General features: G+C 42.3%; 1 protein-coding gene across 1 annotated transcript in view; it reads left to right on the top strand.

Annotated features, from left to right (window-relative positions):
• Positions 1 to 22,887, top strand: part of BRIP1 (BRCA1 interacting DNA helicase 1) — a 670,966-nt gene that overhangs the window by 345,257 nt on the left and 302,822 nt on the right. Inside the window, exons 12-14 of the mRNA XM_073615255.1 lie at positions 1,876 to 2,041; positions 6,897 to 7,037; positions 15,980 to 16,141. Of these exons, the coding sequence (XP_073471356.1) occupies positions 1,876 to 2,041; positions 6,897 to 7,037; positions 15,980 to 16,141 (469 nt within the window). The remainder of the gene's footprint in view (positions 1 to 1,875; positions 2,042 to 6,896; positions 7,038 to 15,979; positions 16,142 to 22,887) is intronic.

The following is a 22,887-nucleotide window of genomic DNA, read 5'->3' as shown; positions in this document are numbered from 1 at the left end:
CCATCAAGCATCCAGGTAGCTCAGTGACCCAATCAGTAAGATACAATGGTAGTGTCTCCCAGAGAATACCTGTTATGGAGAAATGCTTTGGGCGGAACTAGAATGTGATGTCCTCACACACGAGTGCGCCAGATGGTTCAGCGGCCATTCTTCTGTATACCATATCTTTTCCGTTTACATATAAGCTCATTTCCTTTTATTAAAACAAGATTCTTTGCAATATTACAATATGTGGCTTCTCCTGTTTTTTGTGCCTAATATACATGGTTCTTGGAGATTCTTGTGTGGAGTAAAGTCAAAGGCATGTATTCTTGTTGTGGAGACACTACTGTTGTATCTTACTGACGGGGTCACTGAGCTGCCTGGATGCTTCATGGTGAGAGCGTCTGCCATCCTGAGGTAATAAAGTGCATATGATCTCTATAACTTGCAATCACTGCTGACTGGTAAGCGGCATTTTTTTCTGAAGTGCACTTTTTTATTTGCACTGGAGCACCTTTATACTTTTGAGCACGGAGCACTTGGAAGGCACATGGACACTTTGGGTTCATTTACTAAAGGAAAATAGACTGTGCACTTTGCAAAGTGCAGTTGCTCCCGAGTAGGGGTCTCAATCTTTCCAAACAAGGGGCCAGTTTGCTGTCCTTCAGACTTTGGGGGGGGGGGGGACTTTGCCCAGTAGAAGGAGAAAATGCTCTGGTGTCAGTGGACGTAACCAATGCCCTATCATTGGTGTCAGTGGGAGGGATAATGCCCCATCATTGGTGACAGTGTGAAGAATAGTGTTTCATAACAGAGGGAGAAATAGTGCCCCAGGATTGGTGTCAGTAGGAGTAATAATAACTCGTATCAGTAAAAGAAATCGTGTCCCGTAGTTGGTGTCAGTGGGAGGAAGGATGCCCGTTGCTGCTGTCAGTGGGAGAAATAGTGCCCCATCGTTGGTGTCAGTGGGTGGAAGAATGTGCCATTGCTGCTGTCAGTGGGAGGAAAAGTGCCCCATTGCTGCTGTCAGTGGGAGGAAGAGTGCCCCATCGTTGGTGTCAGTGGGTGGAATAGTGCCCCATCATTGGTGTCAGTGTGAAGAATAGTGCTTCATATCAGTGGGAGAAATTGTGCCCAAGGATTGGTGTCAGTAGGAGTAATAATAACTCATATCAGTAGAAGAAATAGTGTCCCATAGTTGGTGTCAGTGGGAGGAAGAGTGCCCCATTGCTGCTAACAGTGGGAGAAATAGTGCCCCATCGTTGGTGTCAGTGGGATGAATAATGCACCAAGGGTCTGATAAACGGCCACATCTGGCCTTTGGAACGCAGTTTGGAGACCACTGCTCCAGAGCATAGCAAAGAATACCCAACCATGTACAAGGAAAATGAAAAAAAAAACAGCATTTTTGCTTGCACATGATTGAATGATGGAAGTCAGCAGAGCTTCTGCTCATTTACTTTGCAAAGTGCACAGTCTATTTGCCTTTAGTTAATCAGCAGCTTTATGTTGTATTATGAATTAATTGGTAATGGACTTTTAAACATGTGCTTCTTTGATGAACTTTTCAATATTAATTTGTGATATATATGAATATATGACTTTAATAAGGCTTCACTGATTTCCTACATGTATATTTTTTAATCATGTGCACTAATGTGTAATGTTTCAATCGTGTATTGGTTTGCAAATCTGTCTTCACATAAAGGGACAGCACAATTGTTTTATTTACAGTGTTTTATTGGGACCAGTATTTAGGATTAAATTGCAGCAGTCCTATAGCCACAATGTTTAATTATATACAAGTCCTGACTTTGCCACTGCAGAAGGTTTTTAAATTGTTAGTGTAGGCACTTTGTGTGAGTACAAGTAATCATATACTTATTTCTCCAGATTTGCAGAAGACTACAGAATTGCTCTGCAGCAATCTTACACATGGACAAACAGACAAGATGTTGCTGATGAAAATGGCTTCTTTGCAAGACCAAGAAATCGTAGAAGTGTCCGTCAGAAGACCTTGGTTTATACACTGAATTTCTGGTGTTTAAACCCTGCCGTGGTAACTTGCACTTAGTTTCTTCTAATGCTTCAAGCTGTCTGCCTATACTTTTATTTTTTTTTTGTAATTAAATGGTGATTCCAAATAACAATTTTTATGGACTTTTGTGTTAAAGTGGATGCTGTAATTGAAAAGCCACACAAATTCTTCTTGGAGCTCCAGCATGGTATTTACAGCCTTGGCAAATTGTGGTGATTTGACTGTATAAGGGAGATAGAGAGAGCAGTGGTGACCGGTCATCTAAACTGGAAAACTGCTACGCTGATGCATTGAGCTACCTATGTTTAAGAATGCAATATGCATGCTATGCTGCAAGATTAGGAAAAATAATGAAAGCTTATATTTAAGCATATCTTAACCCAAAAATATACATTTATTATATTGCAGTTTACTGCTTCTTAGATATATTGACTGCATTCGTTTTCATCCTTCAGGCATCAGAAAAGAGGCTATCCTGACAGAAATTTAAAGTCTTTGTCACTTTCTTTTTTACCAAAGTTGTTGTAAAGCTATAAATCTTGTGATTCTTGTCTTTGATATTGCCTGTGCAGTTGGTACTTGAAGAAATGGACAGGATGATAAGGACAAGGTACCTCTGTTGCTTTAATGGGCATTTTCCAAGCAACGGAATTGTTGAATAAATACACGTATACCAATATTGAAATGTATGAAACCTGTCTTGCCCAAACCCTTTTTTTTGTTACAATTTCTCTTTTATTATTTTAAATACTGTATTTATTGGCATATAACACTCACTTTTTTCCCATGAAAATTGGGTGCAAATAGCGTGTGCGTGTTATATGCCAATACTTAAATTTTAGCTGTCTCGGAGGGTACAGGGAGGGGGGCAGGACGAGCGCCATCAGATTACATACAGTGAGAATTTCCTGTTTACTTGGCGGCCTCTGTAATAGGAAGTCCCGTCTCCTGGGCCGCCATTGGACCCCTTTCTGTCTATCATAAGAGATTCTCACTGTATGTAATCTGTCGGCGCTCATCCCGCCCCCCTCCCTGTCCCCTCTAGGCTGCAGATGGGCATCGATCAGGCTGCACTGATGGCAATGGTGCGGCTGCTGCATTGAAGGCAATGGTGAGGCTGCTGCATTGATGGGAATGGTGAGGCTGCTGCATTGATGGCACTTGTGAGGCTGCAGATGGGCATTGTTCAGGCTGCTTTGATGGCAATGGTGAGGCTGCAAAGTTCCTTATTTAAAATTTTAGTTTTTTTCCTGATACTTCCCTCTTAAAATGAATGTGCGTGTTATACGCCTGTGCGTGTTATAAGCCGATAAATACGGTATTTAACAAAATATACAAAGTACATTCAATACGTCTGAAATTGGATATTTTTGAACATCTAGGATAAAAAACACCTATTCTGCCAAAAAGACCTCTCCATCTACCTATATTTTATCAAATCTATTCTATTACATCGCTTCAAGATTTAAGTATAGTTTATTATAGGAGTTTCTCCTATTTCTCCCCCTGTGATATAATATATTTCTAAATCCATTACTTATGTATCTACATTTGTATTAATAGGGGTTTCTATCCTTCTCCCCAAATATATCTTGGGTATGGGATAATCTCCATACCAGTCTCTCTCTACGGTTAATCATATCCTAACTTCAGAAGTTCAACTAACTAACATTTACACCATACATTTACCACAAGAAGAAAAAAAAAAGAAAGGGGGGAAGGAAGGTATAAGGAGGGTTTCCAATTTGATTGTATTCATAAATATTATGTGATTATTGCAAAGGTTCTAAATTCTTCCCATTGCTGCCATATTTTTGGGGTGTGTTTTATCGCCCAAACACTTTTTTGAATTGGTGTTCCAAAAGAGTTGTCCTATTAACTACTGTTTCATACGGGGAAGTGTAGTTTAGTTTTATTGTACTCATTTCTTCATTGCATTTCAAAGTCAATTATGTTAGTCTATATAGAAAGCAAGGGGGTTTTGGGACTTTGAGTGAGGCACAAGACATGTGGTAGGAGAAATTGTTTAATTGGCATATAAACAAAGCGTTGAACATGAGTATTTTTATCTATATACAAGGCGATGACATACAAAAAATGTATATACATGCACACATCTGAAATTGCATATTATCCCAAGGAAGTAACTAGTATAAAAAGCCAAATGCTTATTGAGTAATGGATACAAATGGGTTATAGGATACAATTGAATCACAGTTGAGGTCAAGCTGTGTTGGGAACATGATGACATTGATAGGCTCGACACGTTTCGTGGCCAGTTGCCACTCATCATTATTCTCTTTTCTCTTTAGTGGCATATGTTTTCTTTCACTTTGTATCCATTACACTTTTCACATTTCCAGGCAACAATGGGTGTTGGTTAATTATCCATGATTATGTATGGGAGGAGCCCAGGGAGTGTCGGGTGTTACTTATACCCCCACTGGGAGTCTGGTTCACGCTCTGACTTTTCTCCTCACACATGCACATCATGTCTCAGAGCATGTCTCTGCAATATCACCGGGTAACTATCCCTGCGATTTCTTCTCTATCACCAAGACTGCACACCTCCTTTTTTTTTCACCCTTTCCCCTTTGGGGCATTGCATGATTTTCATGCGTTTTTTTACTTTTTCTTTTCTTTTCTCTTTGTGATATATGATTCCCTTCACTTTGTATCTACTACGCTTTTCACTTTATCAGGCAATAATGGGTATTGGTTTATAGTTCATGAATACTGTATGTATATACTGGTACTATTCACACACATTGGTCAAATGTCATTTACTCTACAGACATTTCTGAATTTTTTCACCTTTGCTGATTACATTTGGAAGGTGCTCCTGAGGTGTGTTGTGTGCTCGCTTCTTCCTTGGGTTCATTCCCTCAGCTCCTGGGATAGACTTTCTTTGCAGATCCTGACTTGCAACACTGCTTATTTAGAGCAATTTATACGTAAGTATTCCAGGGAGATACACATGTAGTTGCCCCTACCTTCTTTCTCACTATCTCTGCAAAACATTAGATGCAATTTGGTACCTTTTTTCATTTTTTTCAGATACTGTATGCGTTTGCTTCTGATGAGTGGCAACTGGCCACGAAACATGTCAAGCCTATCAATGTCATCATGTTCCCAACACATAGCTTGACCTCAACTGTGATTCAGTTGTATCCTGTACCCAATTATATCCATTACTCAATAAGCATTTGGCTTTTTATACTAGTTACTTCAATGGGATAATATGTGGTTTCAGATGCGTGCATGTACATACATGAATTCTTCTTTTTTGTATGCCATCGCCTTGTATATAGATAAAACTACTCATGTTCAAAGCTTTGTTTATATGCCAATTAAACAATTTTACAATTTCTCCTACCACGTGTCTTGTGCCTCACTCAAAGTCTCAGAAAAACCTTTCTTATGTTAGTCTATATGTTTAACTTGGTTTTATAGCTGTTCAATTTGTAGTATTTTTTTATAATTATCCCATAGTGCAGGTAATTTAACCACTTACAGACCGCCCGCCGTCGTTATACGTCGCTACTTTGAAGAGGAATATCGTTGTTATGGCAGCAGCTAGCTGCCATAACCCCGGTATCCTTTTCTTCAGTGGGTGGTTCGCTTTCAGATAAAAGTGGTCTCTGCAGCGGATTCGCCACAAGATCACTTCTGGCGGGAGCGGAGCCCCCCTCCCTCCGCGCTGCAGTGCCCTCCGCCGCTTTCCGGAGCCACCAGCAGCAGCTGAGGCGAGTGGGTCTGCTCTCCTGTTAGGCATGAAGACGATTGAGGGGAAGATTGCCCCCACCCGCCTCCATATCATTGCAGGACGGAAGCGACATCAAAACGTCACTTCCGCCCATAGCTCTTAAAGGGACTTTATTTTTTTTTAAATGACATTTAATTATTAAGTGTAAATATGAGATCTGAGGTCTTTTTGATACCAGATCTCATATTTAAGAGGTCCTGTCATGCTTTTTTTTCTATTACAAGGGATGTTTACATTCCTTGTAATAGGAATAAAAGTGACACAATTTTTTTTTTTAAAAGAGCAGTGTAAAAATAAAAGATAAAAAAAAGAAAAAAAAATGTAAACGTGCCCTGTCCTGCCGAGCTTGCGTGCATACGTGAGTAGCGCCCGCATATGAAAACGGTGTTCAAACCACACATGTGAGGTATCTCCACGATCGTTAGAGTGAGAGCAATAATTCTAGCCCTAGAATTCCTCTGTAACTCAAAACATGCAACCTGTAGAATTTTTTAAACATCGCCTATGAAGATTTTTAAGGGTAAAAGTTTGTCTCCATTCCACGACCAGGCGCAATTTTGAAGCATGACATGTTGGGTATCAATTTACTCTGCATAAAATTATCTTTCACAATATAAAAAATTGGGCTAACTTTACTGTTGTCTTATTTTTTAATTCAAAAATGTATTTATTTCTTTTTTTTAAAGTGCGCTTGTAAGACCGCTGCGCAAATACGATGTGACAGGAAGTATTACAACGACCGCCATTTTATTCTCTAGGGTGTTAGAAAAAAATATATATAAATATATATGTTTGGGCGTTCTAAGTAATTTTCTAGCCAAAAAAAAATGTTTTAAACACCAAATTTCAGAAAGAGGCTCGGTCCTTAAGTGGTTAAATGACTGATAATAATTATTTGCAGTAAAAATTACTAGCAAACACAATTTTAAGACTATTGCTTTACACTGTTCTGTGGTTGATTTGCTGCCTTGCTGCACATGCTCATTCTGCCTTGCAACAAACACATAAACGACATCTACACGGCAGTAGAATGCATATGTTTTGATCTGCAGTGTTAAGTGTTGCATGTAATAAAATAAAAAGCCATTTCTCTGCCCTTTGTTATTGTAGGCTTTTTCCGACCTAAGTGGCAATGTTCGCACAATTGTCCTGACATCAGGCACCTTATCTCCAATGGGATCATTTTCCTCTGAACTAGGTGTGAAGTTTTGTATCCAACTGGAAGCAAATCATGTTATTCATAAATCCCAGGTGAGCTACTTTCTTTACACTTTCCCTTTGTCAGTACTTTAGTCTGCGCACAAGCATATTGCTGCACATTAATAGAATGTAAGAATGAAAGCTATCTGGAACGAACACAAGTGTTATTGCAAACTTAGCGCTTAGAAGACTCCACAGCTTGTACCAGGAAAATTGTTTGGTAGCATGAGATTGAAGTTGCTGTAGCTCTTCTAAATAAGTGTAAAGCTAAACTGATATAAACATATTAATATGTTCTTATTCAGAAATGTGTGCTGTATTATTGAAGAACATTTTTGTTTGGTCATTCAGAGACTTTAGAAATATAGTTTACATTATTTAAAATTTCTTCCTTTCCTTTCCTTTTTACCTTAATGCAAGAAATGCATTAAGGTAAAACATGTTTAGGCTTTACAGCTACTTTGACAACCATTCATACCATTTATGATTCCATAATGCAGTGGAATAAAAAGAAAAGAAGAATGTTATTTGTTGTTAAAGAAGCCATTTTTCTAATTTTCTTTTACAAAGGCTATCACCACTACTAGAAACGGCAGGTACCAACAGCCATAAACACTCTTTTGCCCTCTCCTCCTCTCACTCTATTCATGGGTTACAACCTGAAATTCCTGGTGCACCTATATTATATACAGAAAGCAAAAGGACATCTTAGAGAAGAGTGCTGAAGATTTACCCCCTTCCTGACCAGGCCATTTTTTGCAATATGGCACTGTGTTACTTTAACTGACAATTACGCGGTCGTGCGATGCTGTACCCAAATAAAATTTATGTTCTTTTTTTGCCACAAATAGAGCTTTCTTTTGGTGGTATTTGATCATCTCTGCAGTTTTTATTTTTTGTGCTATAAACAAAAAAAGTCTGACAATTTAGGACCATATGTATTCTGCTACATATTTTTGGTTAAAAAAACCCAATAAGCTTATATAGATTGGTTTGCACAAAAGTTATAGCGTCTATGAGATTTTTTAAATTTATTTTTTACTAGTATTAGCGGCGATCAGCGACTTATAGCGGGACTGCGATATTGCAGTGGACAAATTGGACACTGACACTTTTGACACTTTTTGGGGACCAATGACACTAATACAGTGATCAGTGCTAAAAAAAATATGCACTGTTACTGTACCAATGATGCTGGCTGGGAAGGGGTTAACATCAGGGGCGATCAGAGGGTTAACTGTGTGCCTAGCTGGTGTTTCAGTGTAGTGGGGGAGGTGCTTTTACTAGTGGAAGGCATGGATCGGTGTTCCTGCTTTACAGAAACACAGGATCCATGCCTTCTGTACTGACTGAACGGCAATCTGCCTTGTTTGCATAGGCAGATCGTCGTTCTTCCTCTGTACCGAAGCATCAGTGGGTTCCGACGGACATTGAATCTGCCATACCCGCTGATCAGCTCCCGCTGTATATAATCACATCGGAAGCAGGTCGCCGGTGGCACACCCCAGACCTGGAAGTGCAGGATCACATACTAGGTACAGGATCCTGCACAGTAGAGCCGTCTTGCTGATGTATTTGTAAGTTATATGGTCGGCAAGTGGTTAATGAAGTTAATTCTTTAGCTTCTTGCCATATGCTGACTATGGTAGACTCATTGATTGCGACAGTGCACGCCTAGTTCTGCACAGCCTCCCCTTTTCTAATAAGCACAAAAAAGAAGGTAATTTATAGAAAGCCTTTCCCTATTCTTGGTCAAGTCAGTTGGGCTTTATATAATGATTGCCCCAACTCTGAGAGATTATTGACTCTTCCTGGCATTTTTGCTGTCTCAAGAAAAAATATTTAAAAAGAAATGGACTGTTCCCTCTGTGTACCCAGGCATTTTTGCACAAATCCATCTGCTGTTTCTATTGAGGGCATTTCCACCTTTGGGACTCTGTTGAAAGGTGTTTGGAAGCTTTTGAAGTCATCCTTTGCTCTGGCAAGTCCTGCCCTGCATCTGTCTTTTACCACTTTGTCAGTTGCCCAGACTATGGCAAACTTGGCTGGAGAGCTCAAAGGTCAACTTTTTCCTGATGTAGATAATCCTATTTTTCTGCAATTTTACAGCTGTTGCCCTTGGCCATACTAGTCTGTCCTAATTAGTGCAGTAGCTAGGTTCCTACGGAACCTAATTCTTTGAACCATATGCTCACACTTCTCCCTTTCAGTTGATGTACCGGGGTACCTGTGTCTCATCCTGAAGTTGTTCTTATTCACATACTGGCAGGGATGGCTTCTGCTACTTATGGCAGCTCTTTTCTTTAGGGCTCAGAGCTGCTCACCAGCCACTCATTGTTTTACACAGTGGCTCACCAGGTTACCATTAACCTGCCCCTTTTGGCTATTTAGGCAGCTTAGCTCATTCTCTCCTCGCCCTTGTGTGGTCAACAATATCCAGTGTGTTCCTGTCTGTGTTCCTATGTATTACCTGGCCTGGCTGACTTCTTTTCTAATACATGTTCCTGCTTTGGCTCCTTCCTACGCTGATTTCTGGCTCCTGACCCTGGCTCGTCTGATTATCCACTCTGGCATCCAAACCCTGGCTTCAGTTTTTTTGACTACATTCCTGTACTGTTATTTTTTGCTATTTCATTAAGTGCTAGTTCACACCAGATGCAGTTCCGTGCACTTTTTTTCTGCACTTGGTGCTAGTTCACACCAGATGCAGTTCCGTGTGCTTTTTTCTGCACTAAAAATGCGTGCACAGTGTTTTCTATGTATTCCAATGGCTCTAGTTCACACCAGAGCAGTCAGTTCCAGTCAGTTTCCGGTGCAGAAAAAAAAGTAGAGTGTGCTGCATTTTTTTCTGCACAGAACTGTACTGGAACATATCAAATTGTATCAAAAACGCACTGGAACTGCGTATGGTGTGAGCTGTAAAGCAAAAACTGATCTGGAACATATCCGGAGTGCATTTTTGTGGTGTGAACTGGTTGTAAAAAATGCATGCACAGTGTTTTCCATTTATTCCAATGGCTCTAGTTCACACCAGTGCAGTCAGTTCCAGGAAACTAACTGGAACTGACTGCATTGCTGTGAACCAAAGCCATTGTTGTACAGGGAAAACATTCATGCATTTTAGTGCAGAAAAAAGGTGCACGGAACTGCATCTGGTGTGAACTGGCCCCTAAGGTGTTATTTTAACTGCATTTTCTTTTTCTGCCTGGTTTATGGTTCCTGATCTTACGCAAGGGCCATGGATTCAGAAGATGCAGGCAATCCATCTATATTTTTCCAGGTTGAACAAGCAGGACCACCGCATGGATCAGTTTGCCATAGAGTTACGAAAGCTCCTGATTCAAACTGCTCATCTGGATTCTCATTCCGGCTGCTCCAGAACAACCAGTGTTGCAAGCCAACCCTGCTGCTGCTCTGGTCTCTGTTCAGGCAGCCGCCTCTAATACTACCTCTGTAAGAGGTATGACTGGTTCTGCATTGCTTCCCCAGCGTTTTGGGGTTGATCCAGCTCAGTGCAGAGGGGTTCTCAACCTGATTGGAAAATATTTTGAGATGCTGCCCCTGGCGTTCCCTACAGACCAAAGCAAAGTAGGCTTCATTATTTCTTTGCTTTCTGACAGAGCCTTGGCTTGGGCGAACCCTCTATGGGAGACGCAAAAACCTGTTGTGCAGAATTACCCTTTGTGGCCTCCTTTAAAAGGGTATTTGATATTCCTGCTTGCACCACCTCTGCTGCCAAATGTTCATATCCATTGAACAGAGTACAAGAACTGCTGCGGATTACTCCATCGAATTCCGTACTCTGGCAGCAGAGGTTATTTGGAACAATGAGGCTCTTGTGGCTGCTTTTTCCCATGGTCTCTGATAACATTAAAGATGAGATTGCAGCTTGAGATTTACCTAGAAATCCTGAAGAGTTGATCTCGTTTGCCCTTCTCATTGATACCAAACTCAAAGAAACCATCCTTTAAGGAGCGCTTGCTGAAGCCTCCTGTACGTTTTGGCTCTGAACTTTGCTTTTTCACCCATGCCTTCCTCACCTCCCATGCCACCTGGGCCTGAGTTCTCCAGTAAAGTAGAGCCCATGCAGCTGGGTTTCACACGTCTCTGCCGAAGAGAGGGTCTTTAGGAGGAGGAAGAGATTGTGCCTTTACTGTGGCCAGGCAGGTCACTTATTGAAGTCTTGTCCAACCCATCCTGGAAATGCCTGCACCTGAGGTCCTGTAGGGGACCTAGCTTACAGTATCTCACAAAAGTGAGTACACCACTCACATTTTTGTAAATTTTTTTTTATATCTTTTCATGTGACAACACTGAAGAAATTACACTTTGCTACAATGTAAAGTAGTGAGTGTACAGCTTGTATAACAGTGTAAATTTGCTGTCCCCTCAAAATAACTCAACACAGCCATTAATGTCTAAACCGCTGGTAACAAAAGTGAGTACATCTCTAAAGTGAAAATGTCCAAATTGGGCCCAATTAGCCATTTTCCCTCTCCGGTGTCATGTGACTCGTTAGTGTTACAAGGTCTCAGGTGTGAATGGGGAGAAGGTGTGTTAAACTTAGTGTTATTTTTCACACTCTCTCATACTGGTCATTAAGCCTATTGATGGGAGACCTCTACAGCCTGCCCACGTGACCCATGAAACCACTCCATTTACCATGGCTGTTGGGCTGTTCGCCATGCGATAATCTAATTCCAAGTAATTTCCTCACCTCATCACCCGGTTGTCATTGGTTATTCTTGGTTACCTAGACACAATCCCTCTTTTGATTGGCATAGTGTGGAGGTTTCTGTCATGTTCGCCACAATGCACGAATACATGTTTTCAGAAAGTGATTAATGTCATGTACACGTCTTCAGTCTCTTCATTGCCAGAAGAGTACCGTGAATCCATTGATGTCTTTGACAAAGGTCGGGCCAGTATTTTGCCGTCACATCAGCCTTATGATTGTGCGATTGACCTTCAACCTGGTACCATTCCTCCTCTTGGCTGGGCTTACCCTCTGTCAGCCTCTGAGGTTAAGGCTTTGGAGGAGTATGTTGCAGATTCACTATCCTGGAGGTTCATCCTCAAATCCTCTTCTTCTGCTGGTGATGGCTTTTTCTTTGTGAAAAATACGAGTGGTGAACTGAGACCCTGTATTGATTATAGGGGTCTCAATCGCATTACTGTTAAAAATGCTTATCCGATCCCACTGATTACAGAATTATTTGACCGCCTCAACGGTCTTCACTGAGCTCGGTTTGAGAGGGGCATATAATCTTGTGAAATTAAAGAGGGTGACGAATGGAAAACTGCATTTAATACTAGGACAGAACACTGTGAATACCTCATAATGCCCTTTGGTTTCTGCAACGCTCCTGCAGTTTTCCAGGAAATTAATAACAATGTCCACTGAGATATGCTGCAGCAATGTGTGGTGGTTTACCTTGATGATATTCTCAAATTTTCTAAATCCCTAGAAAACCACCATACAGACGTCTCTCGTTTGCTACGGAGGTTAAGAGAGAGCAACCTGTATTGAAAGTTGGAAAAGTGCGAGTTCCATCATGAGCAGGTTACACCACCTGCAGACTTACAGTGGCCTCGACCCATAGGTCTACATCCTCTACAACGTTTTCTTGGCTTTGCCAATCATTATCGGAAATGTATTTGTAATTTCTCTTCTCTGGTCAAACCCTTGACTGATATGACCAGGAAGGACGGCAACCCACAGAATTGTGCTTGGATTCCATTAAAGCCTTTAAGGCCCTCAAGGCTGCTTTTGCTACAGCTCCTGTTCTGGCACATCCTGATCCTACATTATCCTTCATTCTTGAAGTTGATTCGTTGAAGACTGGAGTAGGCTCTCTCCTGTCTCAATGTTATACCTCTGAGAGCTCTGTGCATCCCCGTGGCTACTTTTATCAAAAATTGTCTCCAGCAGAATGCAATTACGAAATTGGGGAGCATTATTAGCCATCATTTTAGCTCTTAAAGAATGGAGGCATTTCCTCGAGGGTACTTTAGTGCCGGTCCTCATTTTGACTGACCATAAGAATCTTACATTTTTATCTGAGGCTAAATGCTTTTCTCCCAGAAGGACACAATGGGAGCTTTTTGTGTCAAGCTTTAAATCCAAAGTCTCATTCTTACCTGGTACAAAGACTGTTAGGGCAGATGCATTGTTGCGGCAGTTTTCCTCCTCTTCCAAGATGGAGTCTGTTCCTACGCCTGTGATACCTCTAGACCTCATTTTGGCCACTCTTTGCACTAGTCTCACTTCACCTTTGGGTGAGAGAATTTTCGCCTTTCAGATCCATTTTCCTTCTGAAAAACATCATGACCGCTGCTTTCTCCTCGAATTTCCACACTGCTTTGCTTTAGACCTACCATTCTCCTAGCAGACTCATATGGTCTATGTCTCAACAATTCTGGTGGCCTTGTCTCTGCGCTGATGTAATCACCTTTGTAGCCGCTTGTCCCATGTGTGCTCAGAATAAGACACCCCGACACCTTCTAGTGGGCCTTCTACAATCCATACCCAGTGGGGAGAGGCCTTGGACCCACTTGTCTATTAATTTTATTTGTGGATTTACCCAACTTCCAGGGCAACACAGTTATTCTTATGGTGTTTGACCGGTTTTCAAAAATGTCTTGTTGTATTCCGCAAAAAAAATTGACTACTTCCAAAGAACTGGCATCAATTTTCACTCGGGAGGTCTTTCAGGTAAAAGGGGTTACCTAAAATTATTATCTCGGACAAAGGTAGCCAGTTTGTGTCCAGGTTTTGGCAAGCCTTTTATGCACAGTTGGGAATTCAGCTTTCCTTCTCCACGGCATATCACCCACACTCCAAAGGGGCCGCAGAACGGGCCAACCAAACTATTTTTCTGACCACCATAACAACTGGTCAGGAGAAAAAGGGGTAGCCCCTGGAAGTCGCACATCTAAGGTGTCCTAGAGTAGTGAATGGAGTGGCAACCTCAGCCTGGATTCCGACCAGGCCATGCCCCAACGCGTTTCACTCCACCCCCCAGAGCTTGGGGATAACAATTGGTCGGACCTGTTACTTTGGGTGGAGTTTGCTCACAATAGCGCCATCAATGCCACCTCCCCATTATCTCTGTTTATGGCAAACTATGGGTTCCAGCTATCCTTGTTGCCTGACACATTTGTTCCATAGGGAATTCCTGCATAAGAGGAACATCTTCAGGAGCTCCGTTCCACTTCAGTGCAGGTCCAAGAATCCTTGCAATGCTCCAGAGAGAGGTACAGACTCCATGCTGACAACCAACACCAACCTGCATCCTCCTACCAAATTAGGGAGAGGGTCTGGTTGTCTTCCTGTAACCTCTGACTCCATGTTGCCTCAGTATATTGGGCCTTTCCGTATACTTCGTTAGGTTAACCAAGTGGCCTACACATTAGATCTTCCTTCCAACGTGCGTATTTCGTATTCCATGTTTCCCTGTTAAAACCTTTGGTGTGCAACTGCTATACCACTTCGGTACCACACCCTCGTTCGGTTCAGGTTGACAATCATGAGGAATATGAGATACAATCTATCATTGACTCCTGTAGGTTTTTTCGTGGACGCATACAATATCTAGTTCATTGGAGGGGTTACGGTCGTAGGGTTGCCACCTCATCCCTTTAAACCCAAACACATATGAATTACACATGTTCTGAGGCTAATTGAATGCAGGTAAGGCACCATGTGAATTTAATTACCACCTTAATCATCCACAGAATCTGTCTTATTAATATGGGTTCGGGTTTAAAGGGATGAGGTGGCAACTCTATATGGTCCTGAGGAAAGCCCATGGGTCTCACCCTCGGAGGTACATGCCCCTGCCTGCCGCTGTGCTTTCCATAGATGTTTTCCCCTCAAGCCTGGGGCCCCCCTGAAATGAAGGGGTCATTGAGGAGGGGGCTTGCTTCTGCTACTTAGGTGCAGCTCTGCTGTCAGTTGATTACCAGCCACTCGTTTCCACAGTGACTCACCTGGTTACTATTAACCTGCCTCAATAGTCCAGCCTAGATCCATCCTCTTTTGGCTATTTAAGCAGCTTAGCACTTTCTCTCCTCGCCCTTGCGTGGTCAATGATATCCAGTGTGTTCCTGTCTGTGTTTCTGTGTATGACCTGGCCTGGCTGACTTCTCTTCCAATACCTGTTTTTGCTTTGGCTCCTTACTATGCTGATTTCTGGCTCGTCTGATTACCCGCATTGGCATCCAAACCCTGGCTTCAGCTGTTTTTACTACATTCCTGTACTGTTCTTTTTTGCTGTTTCATTAAAGGTGTGATTTTAACTGCATTTTCTGTCTCCTCCTGGTTTATGGTTCCTGACTCATACACCTTCAGCAGGACATTTTTGGCAGGTCCTATTTTAAAGAACATATTCTCATTGCCCCTCCATGAGAATTTAGTACACGCGGGCCGAATGTCGGCATCGGCCGGTTTAATAGAAAATGCCCGACGTCTGGCTCGTCCGTCTGGCAGCCGGTCCAACAAAAATCGGCCTTCTGGCCGGCATCTGTCGAAGGGTCCTGACCGAAAAAGGTCTGTCGACCAGCTCCCACACATGTGTTTGGTAATAAAGCACCTCCGACCTGAGCTGTCAGTCAACCCGCTGGGTTGAACGAAATATACTGGTAGTGTGTACAAGGCTTAAGGCTAATGCATACGGTTAGGAACCAAATGAATACATACATAAATATTTGTTTACCATTGACTTCAGGATGTTATTGACTTTTATTACCACTGCATCCCCCATATTGATGGGAGTACAGTATCAAAGAAGTCATAGGTCTGCAGTTTTCTATGCCAGTGTCAAGTCAGCAAGTGATAGCTCAGCATTGTTTGTAAAGATATCAGGTACTCAAAGATGGTATTGCAAGATAGTAAGCTTCACAGAGTCCTGTTTTCCACTGGTAGAATTTACAAAACCTCCACAATATTGAGTTTGGCTTTAATGATTTCTTGCTGTGTATTTGGTGTACAGGTATGGGTTGGCACTGTTGGTGCAGGTCCAAAAGGTCGAAAACTTTGTGCAACATTTCAACACACAGAGACTTTTGACTTTCAAGATGAAGTTGGTGCCCTTTTATTGTCAGTGTGCCAGACTGTCAGCAATGGAGTACTGTGCTTTTTACCATCTTATAAGGTAAACTCTCTCTATTACTTGTGTAATACATTAATTAAAGATAATTTATTACAACAGTTTTTTGTTTTCTGATATAAATGTATGTCCTCTTCAAACATTCTAGTACAGTGTTAATAGCCATTAAGCCTGGGAAAATCTGGTACAGCTAACAAAGTGAAATTAAATCAATGTGTGGTACAGTAGTCGGCTTACTTTTACGTAAGGTGTTCAAGGTCCCATTTACATGTAGCCATTGCAGATTAATGCACATATGTAATGTCCTATGTTAGTATGGATTGTGTTAAGACAGCGCAAATAAAAGGAGACAGTACAGTTACAATACAATATGATGCAAGATTAGGAGGGCCCTTATAAGAGCTTACAATATAATAGGAAGGGTTAAGTATTGAAAACAGTAATAACTTTAAGGTATGAGCTAATAAAGTAAGTAAATGTATAGTTTTTAAGGGGAGGTAGAATATGCTTTAATAACTTTAGGGTATGAGCTAATAGAGTAAGTAAATGTAATAAAGAGGCTGGTAACAGGGCACGCTGTGGTGGAAAATTAAAAATATTCACGCATGACACAGGAAACTGATTGTGTACACTTCATTTTGAAACGTTAACCACTTCAGCCCCGGAAGGATTTACCCCCTTCCTGACCAGAGCACTTTTTACAATTTGGCACTGCGTCGCTTTAACTGCTAATTGCGCGGTCATGCAATGCTGTAACCAAACGAAATTTGCGTCCTTTTCTTCCCACAAATAGAGCTTTCTTTTGATGGTATTTGATCACCTCTGCCGTTTTTATTTTTTGCGCTATACACGGAAAAAGACCGAAAATTTTGAAAAAAAATGATATTTTCTACTTTTTGTTCTAAAAAAAATCCAATAAACTCAATTTTAGTCATACATTTAGGCCAAAATGTATTTGGCCACATGTCTTTGGTAAAAAAAATGTCAATAAGTGTATATTTATTGGTTTGCGCAAAAGTTATAGCGCCTACAAACTAGGGTACATTTTCTGGAATTTACACAGTCTTTAATTTATGACTGCCTATGTCATTTCTTGAGGTGCTAAAATGACAGGGCAGTACAAAACCCCCACAAATGACCCCATTTTGGAAAGTAGACACCCCAAGGAAATTGCTGAGAGGCATGTTGAGCCCATTGAATATTCATTTTTTTTGTCCCAAGTGATTGAATAATGAAAAAAAAAAAAAAAAAAAAAAATTACAAAAAGTTGTCACTAAATGATATATTGCTCACACAGGCCATGGGCCTATGTGGAATTGCACCCCAAAATACATTTAGCTGCTTCTCCTGAGTATGGGGATACCACATGTGTGGGACTTTTTGGGAGCCTAGCCGCATACGGGGCCCCGAAAACCAATCACTGCCTTCAGGATTTCTAAGGGCGTACATTTTTGATTTTACTCCTCACTACCTATCACAGTTTTGAAGGCCATAAAATGCCCAGATGGCACAAACCCCCCCCAAATGACCCCATTTTGGAAAGTAGACACCCCAAGCTATTTGCTGAGAGGCATGTTGAGTCCATGGAATATTTTATATTTTGACACAAGTTGCGGGAAAGTGACAATTTATTTTTTTATTTTTTTTTTTTTTGCACAAAGTTGTCACTAAATGATATATTGCTCACACAGGTCATGGGCATATGTGGAATTGCACCCCAAAATACATTCTGCTGCTTCTCTTGAGTACGGGGATACCACATGTGTGGGACTTTTTAGGAGCCTAGCCGCGTACGGGACCCCGAAAACCAATCACCGCCTTCAGGATTTCTAAGGGTGTACATTTTTGATTTCACTCTTCACTGCCTATCACAGTTTCGGAGGCCATGGAATGCCCAGGTGGCACAAAACCCCCCCAAATGACCCCATTTTGGAAAGTAGACACCCCAAGCTATTTGCTGAGAGGCATGGTGAGTATTTTGCAGCTCTCATTTGTTTTTGAAAATGAAGAAAGACAAAAAAAAAAATTTTTTTTTTCTTTTTTTAATTTTCAAAACTTTGTGACAAAAAGTGAGGTCTGCAAAATACTCACTATACCTCTCAGCAAATAGCTTGGGGTGTCTACTTTCCAAAATGGGGTCATTTGGGGGGGGGTTTGTGCCACCTGGGCATTCCATGGCCTCCGAGACTGTGATAGGCAGTGAAGAGTGAAATCAAAAATTTACGCCCTTAGAAAGCCTGAAGGCGGTGCTTGGTTTTCGGGGTCCCATACGTGGCTAGGCTCCCAAAAAGTCTCACACATGTGGTATCCCCGTACTCAGGAGAAGCAACAGAATGTATTTTGGGGTGTAATTTCACATATTCCCATGGCATGTTTGAGCAATATATCATTTAGTGACAACTTTGTGCAAAAAAAAAAAAAAATAATAATAATTTGTCTCTTTCCCGCAACTTGTGTCACAATATAAAATATTCCATGGACTCGACATGCCTCTCAGCAAATAGCTTGGGGTGTCTACTTTCCAAAATGGGGTCATTTGGGGGGGTTTGAACTGTCCTGGCATTTTATGCACAACATTTAGAAGCTTATGTCACACATCACCCACTCTTCTAACCACTTGAAGACAAAGCCCTTTCTGACACTTTTTGATTACATGAAAAAATTATTTTTTTTTGCAAGAAAATTACTTTGAACCCCCACACATTATATATTTTTTTAAAGCAAATGCCCTACAGATTAAAATGGTGGGTGTTTAATTTTTTTTTTTCACACAGTATTTGCGCAGCGATTTTTCAAACGCATTTTTTGGGGAAAAAACACACTTTTTTACATTTTAATGCACTAAAACACACTATATTGCCCAAATGTTTGATGAAATAAAAAAGATGATCTTAGGCCGAGTACATGGATACCAAACATGACATGCTTTACAACTGCGCACAAACGTGCAGTGACAACAAAATAAATACATTTTTAAAAGCCTTTAAAAGCCTTTACAGGTTACCACTTTAGATTTACAGAGGAGGTCTACTGCTAAAATTACTGCCCTCGATCTGACCGTCGCGGTGATACCTCACATGCATGGTGCAATTGCTGTTTACATTTGACGCCAGACCGACGCTTGCGTTCGCCTTAGCGCGAGAGCAGGGGGGACAGGGGTGCTTTTTTTTTTTTTTTTTTTTTTTCTTTATTATTTTTTTGCTTTTTTATCTTATTTTAAAACTGTTCCTTTCATTTTTTTTTTTTTTTAATCATTTTTATTGTTATCTCAGGGAATGTAAATATCCCCTATGATAGCAATAGGTAGTGACAGGTACTCTTTTTTGAAAAAATTGGGGTCTATTAGACCCTAGATTTCTCCTCTGCCCTCAAAGCATCTGACCACACCAAGATCGGTGTGATAAAATGCTTCCCCAATTTCCCAATGGCGCTATTTACATCCGGCGAAATCTAAGTCATAAAATGCTCGTAGCTTCCGGTTTCTTAGGCCATAGAGATGTTTGGAGCCACTCTGGTCTCTGATCAGGTCTATGGTCAGCTGGCTGAATCACCGGCTGCATTCTCAGGTTCCCTGTTGAGACAGGAGAGCCAGAGAAAAACACGGAAGACGGTGGGGGGGGGGGGGGCATTCTCTCCCACTGCTTGTAAAAGCAGTCTAGAGGCTAATTAGCCGCTAGGATTGCTTCTACATGAAAGCCGACCGCTGGCTGAAAAGAATGATACCAAGATGATACCTAAACCTGCAAGCATCATTCTGGTATAACCACTCAAAGTCGTGAATGCTGTACTCAGACAAAAATATGGTTAACAATAAAGCACAGTAAACGGTAAAGTATAAAAAATTGCAGACCTGAAAAGCAAACATGATAAAACATAATAACAATAAAACATTTCAGAATAGAATACAGTAAAAAAGAGCAGAACAATAGAGAGAATAGAGAGAGAGAGAATAGAGAGAGAACAATAAAACGACAACTATTATTTTTTATTTTATATTTTTGTTTGTGTTTTTTTTTTTTTTTTTTTTTTTTACACTTTTTTTGTAACTGTAACTTTTATAACTGTAACCGGTTCCAGGTTCGGGTCTCTCAAAATGCGATGGCATCTTGGGAGACCCTGTGAAAGTGTGTCCTAGTCTGTGCAATGCTGTACCCTACGCTAATACTCAGCTAGTGAATGGTAGCGTTCAAAACATTCACCAATGCAAAGACCAGGATTGTCAGGACAGGAGGGACAATAATAGTGGGTGTCACGCCTATATCCGCGCTTGCTGCAGACACAACATCTTTTTGGGGGGGGTTCGTTGGGTAGGGGTACTCGGGAGGACATAAAAATGCCTCTCATGCAGCCGACTGCATTTGGTTGGGGATGTGAATGGGGGAAGTACGGGCGCTGCAGAAGTGGTGGGTTCCCAATTAGGATTGGCGAATGCAGCAGGAAGGGCACTATGGGCATGACGGGCCTGTGTTTGTCTTCTTGGTGGCAGCGGGACACTATTTGTGCTTGCCACCTCACCAGCTTGAACTGCACTTATGGGACTCGCCACGTCACCAAGTGTTACTGCAGTGCTGGTTTGACTACGACCGGGGTGTACTAGGCCGCTGGCGCTTGCCAGTTCACCAAAACGCTACCAAAAAACTGTTAACGATCGCAGGGATCAGGCCTGACTCTGCGAACGCTGCAGTTATGCATTTAGTGTTTTGTAAGTGACAGTGATCGATCGATACTGCGCTGGGGTGGGCTGGGCTGGGCCGGGCGGAGGGGCAAAACGCAGGTGCTAGCAGGTATCTGGGCTGATCCCGCTAACACTGCGTTTTTGGGAACCCTAAACTGCTGGGGACGCCAGTATAGATCTGATCGGATCAGATATTGATCAGTTCAGATACTATACCACTAAGGGAGGTGTACAGTGCGTGCGTGGGTGTTAGCGCTACTGGCACTAACCTGACGCTGCCTGGGGCTGGTGCTTGCCAGTTCACCAAAACGCTACAAAAAAAACTGTTAGCGATCGCAGGGATCAGGCCTGACTCTGCGAACGCTGCAGTTATGCGTTTAGTGTTTTGTAAGTGACAGTGATCGATCGATACTGCACTTGGGTGGGCTGGGCTGGGCCGGGCGGAGGGGTAAAACGCAGTTGCTAGCAGGTATCTGGGTTGATCCCGCTAACACTGCGTTTTTGGGAACCCTAAACTGCTGGGGACGCTAGTATAGATCTGATCGGATCAGATATTGATGCGTTCAGATACTATACCACTAAGGGAGGTGTACGGTGCGTGGGTGTTAGCGGTACTGGCACTAACCTGACGCTGCCTGGGGCTGGTGCTTGCCATTTCACCAAAATGCTACCAAAAAAACTGTTAGCGATCGCAGGGATCAGGCCTGACTCTGCGAACGCTGCAGTTATGCGTTTAGTGTTTTGTAAGTGACAGTGATCGATCGATACTGCACTTGGGTGGGCTGGGCCGAGCTGGGCGGAGGGGCAAAACGCAGGTGCTAGCAGGTATCTGGGCTGATCCCGCTAACACTGTGTTTTTGGGAACCCTAAACTGCTGGGGACGCCAGTATAGATCTGATCGGATCAGATATTGATGCGATCAGATACTATACCACTAAGGGAGGCGTATGCTGCGTGCGTGGGTGTTAGCGGTACTGGCGCTAATCTGACGCTGCCTGGGGCGACGCATATCACCGCCGGGCGATCAGGGGGCTAAATCTTTATTCGGTAATAAACGGCGGGTTCCCTGACACTATAAAAAATAAACAAACTAACCAGCGTCACCCGTAACAGTTATACGGTGATCAGTGGTGAAAGGGTTAACTAGGGGGCAATCAAGGGGTTAAAACATTTATTAGATAGTATATGGGGGTCCCTGTCGCTATAAAACTCTGACGGCGAACCTAAATATTTACGTCCCTAACTAGCATCACCAGCGACACTAATACAGCGATCAGAAAAATGATCGCTTAGCGACACTGGTGACAGGGGGTGATCAAGGGGTTAAAACTTTATTAGGGGGGGTTAGGGGGGTACCCTAGACCTACAGGGGGCCTAACACTCACTGCCCTGACACTGTAACTGTCACAAACTGACACCAATACAGTAATCAGAAAAAAAAAAAAAAAAACTGCTGGTGTCAGTTTGTGACAGGGGGGGGGGGGGTGATTGGGGGGGGGATCGGGGGCGATCGGGGGGGGGATCGGGGTGTTTAGTGTGCCTGGCATGTTCTACTGTGTGTGTAGTGTTGGTGCACTTACATTGCAGTCTTCTCTCCTCGGCCCGGAACGGAAAATACCGAGCCGAGGAGAGATGACATCATTTCCTCTGCCTCTGTGTACAATACAGAGGCAGGGAAATGATCCCATTGGCTGAGAGCGATCGCGAGGGGGGGGCCACGAATGGATGGCCTCCCCCTCACCTCCGATCGCCGGGGGAGATTTGCCGACCGCCGCAGGCACCGGGGGGGGGGTCCGATCGGACCCCCCACCCGCGGGCAGGCAAGGACGTACATATACGTCCTTTTGCCTGCCCGTGCCGCTCTGTCGACGTATATAGTCGTGCGGCGGTCGGCAAGTGGTTAATCAACATAAATAAGCACACGTCACCAATTTTAGTTTTGATCCTTCTTTATTGAGGTTTTATAGTTTTATAGAGAATACAAAGAAACATACACCATGCCTAAAGAGGCCAGTAATGAGCAATCTAATCAAAATAACTAAAGCGATAACAAAATATTTAAAACACAGAAAGTAATAGTGCATATTTATAACACCGTCAAGAAGTCATATAATAG

This window comes from Aquarana catesbeiana, linkage group LG02 (genome assembly GCF_042186555.1).
Source record: "Aquarana catesbeiana isolate 2022-GZ linkage group LG02, ASM4218655v1, whole genome shotgun sequence".
Taxonomy (NCBI): domain Eukaryota; kingdom Metazoa; phylum Chordata; class Amphibia; order Anura; family Ranidae; genus Aquarana; species Aquarana catesbeiana.
The sequence above is the reverse complement of the archived record's forward strand: the minus strand, read 5'-3'. Positions and strand labels throughout refer to the sequence as shown.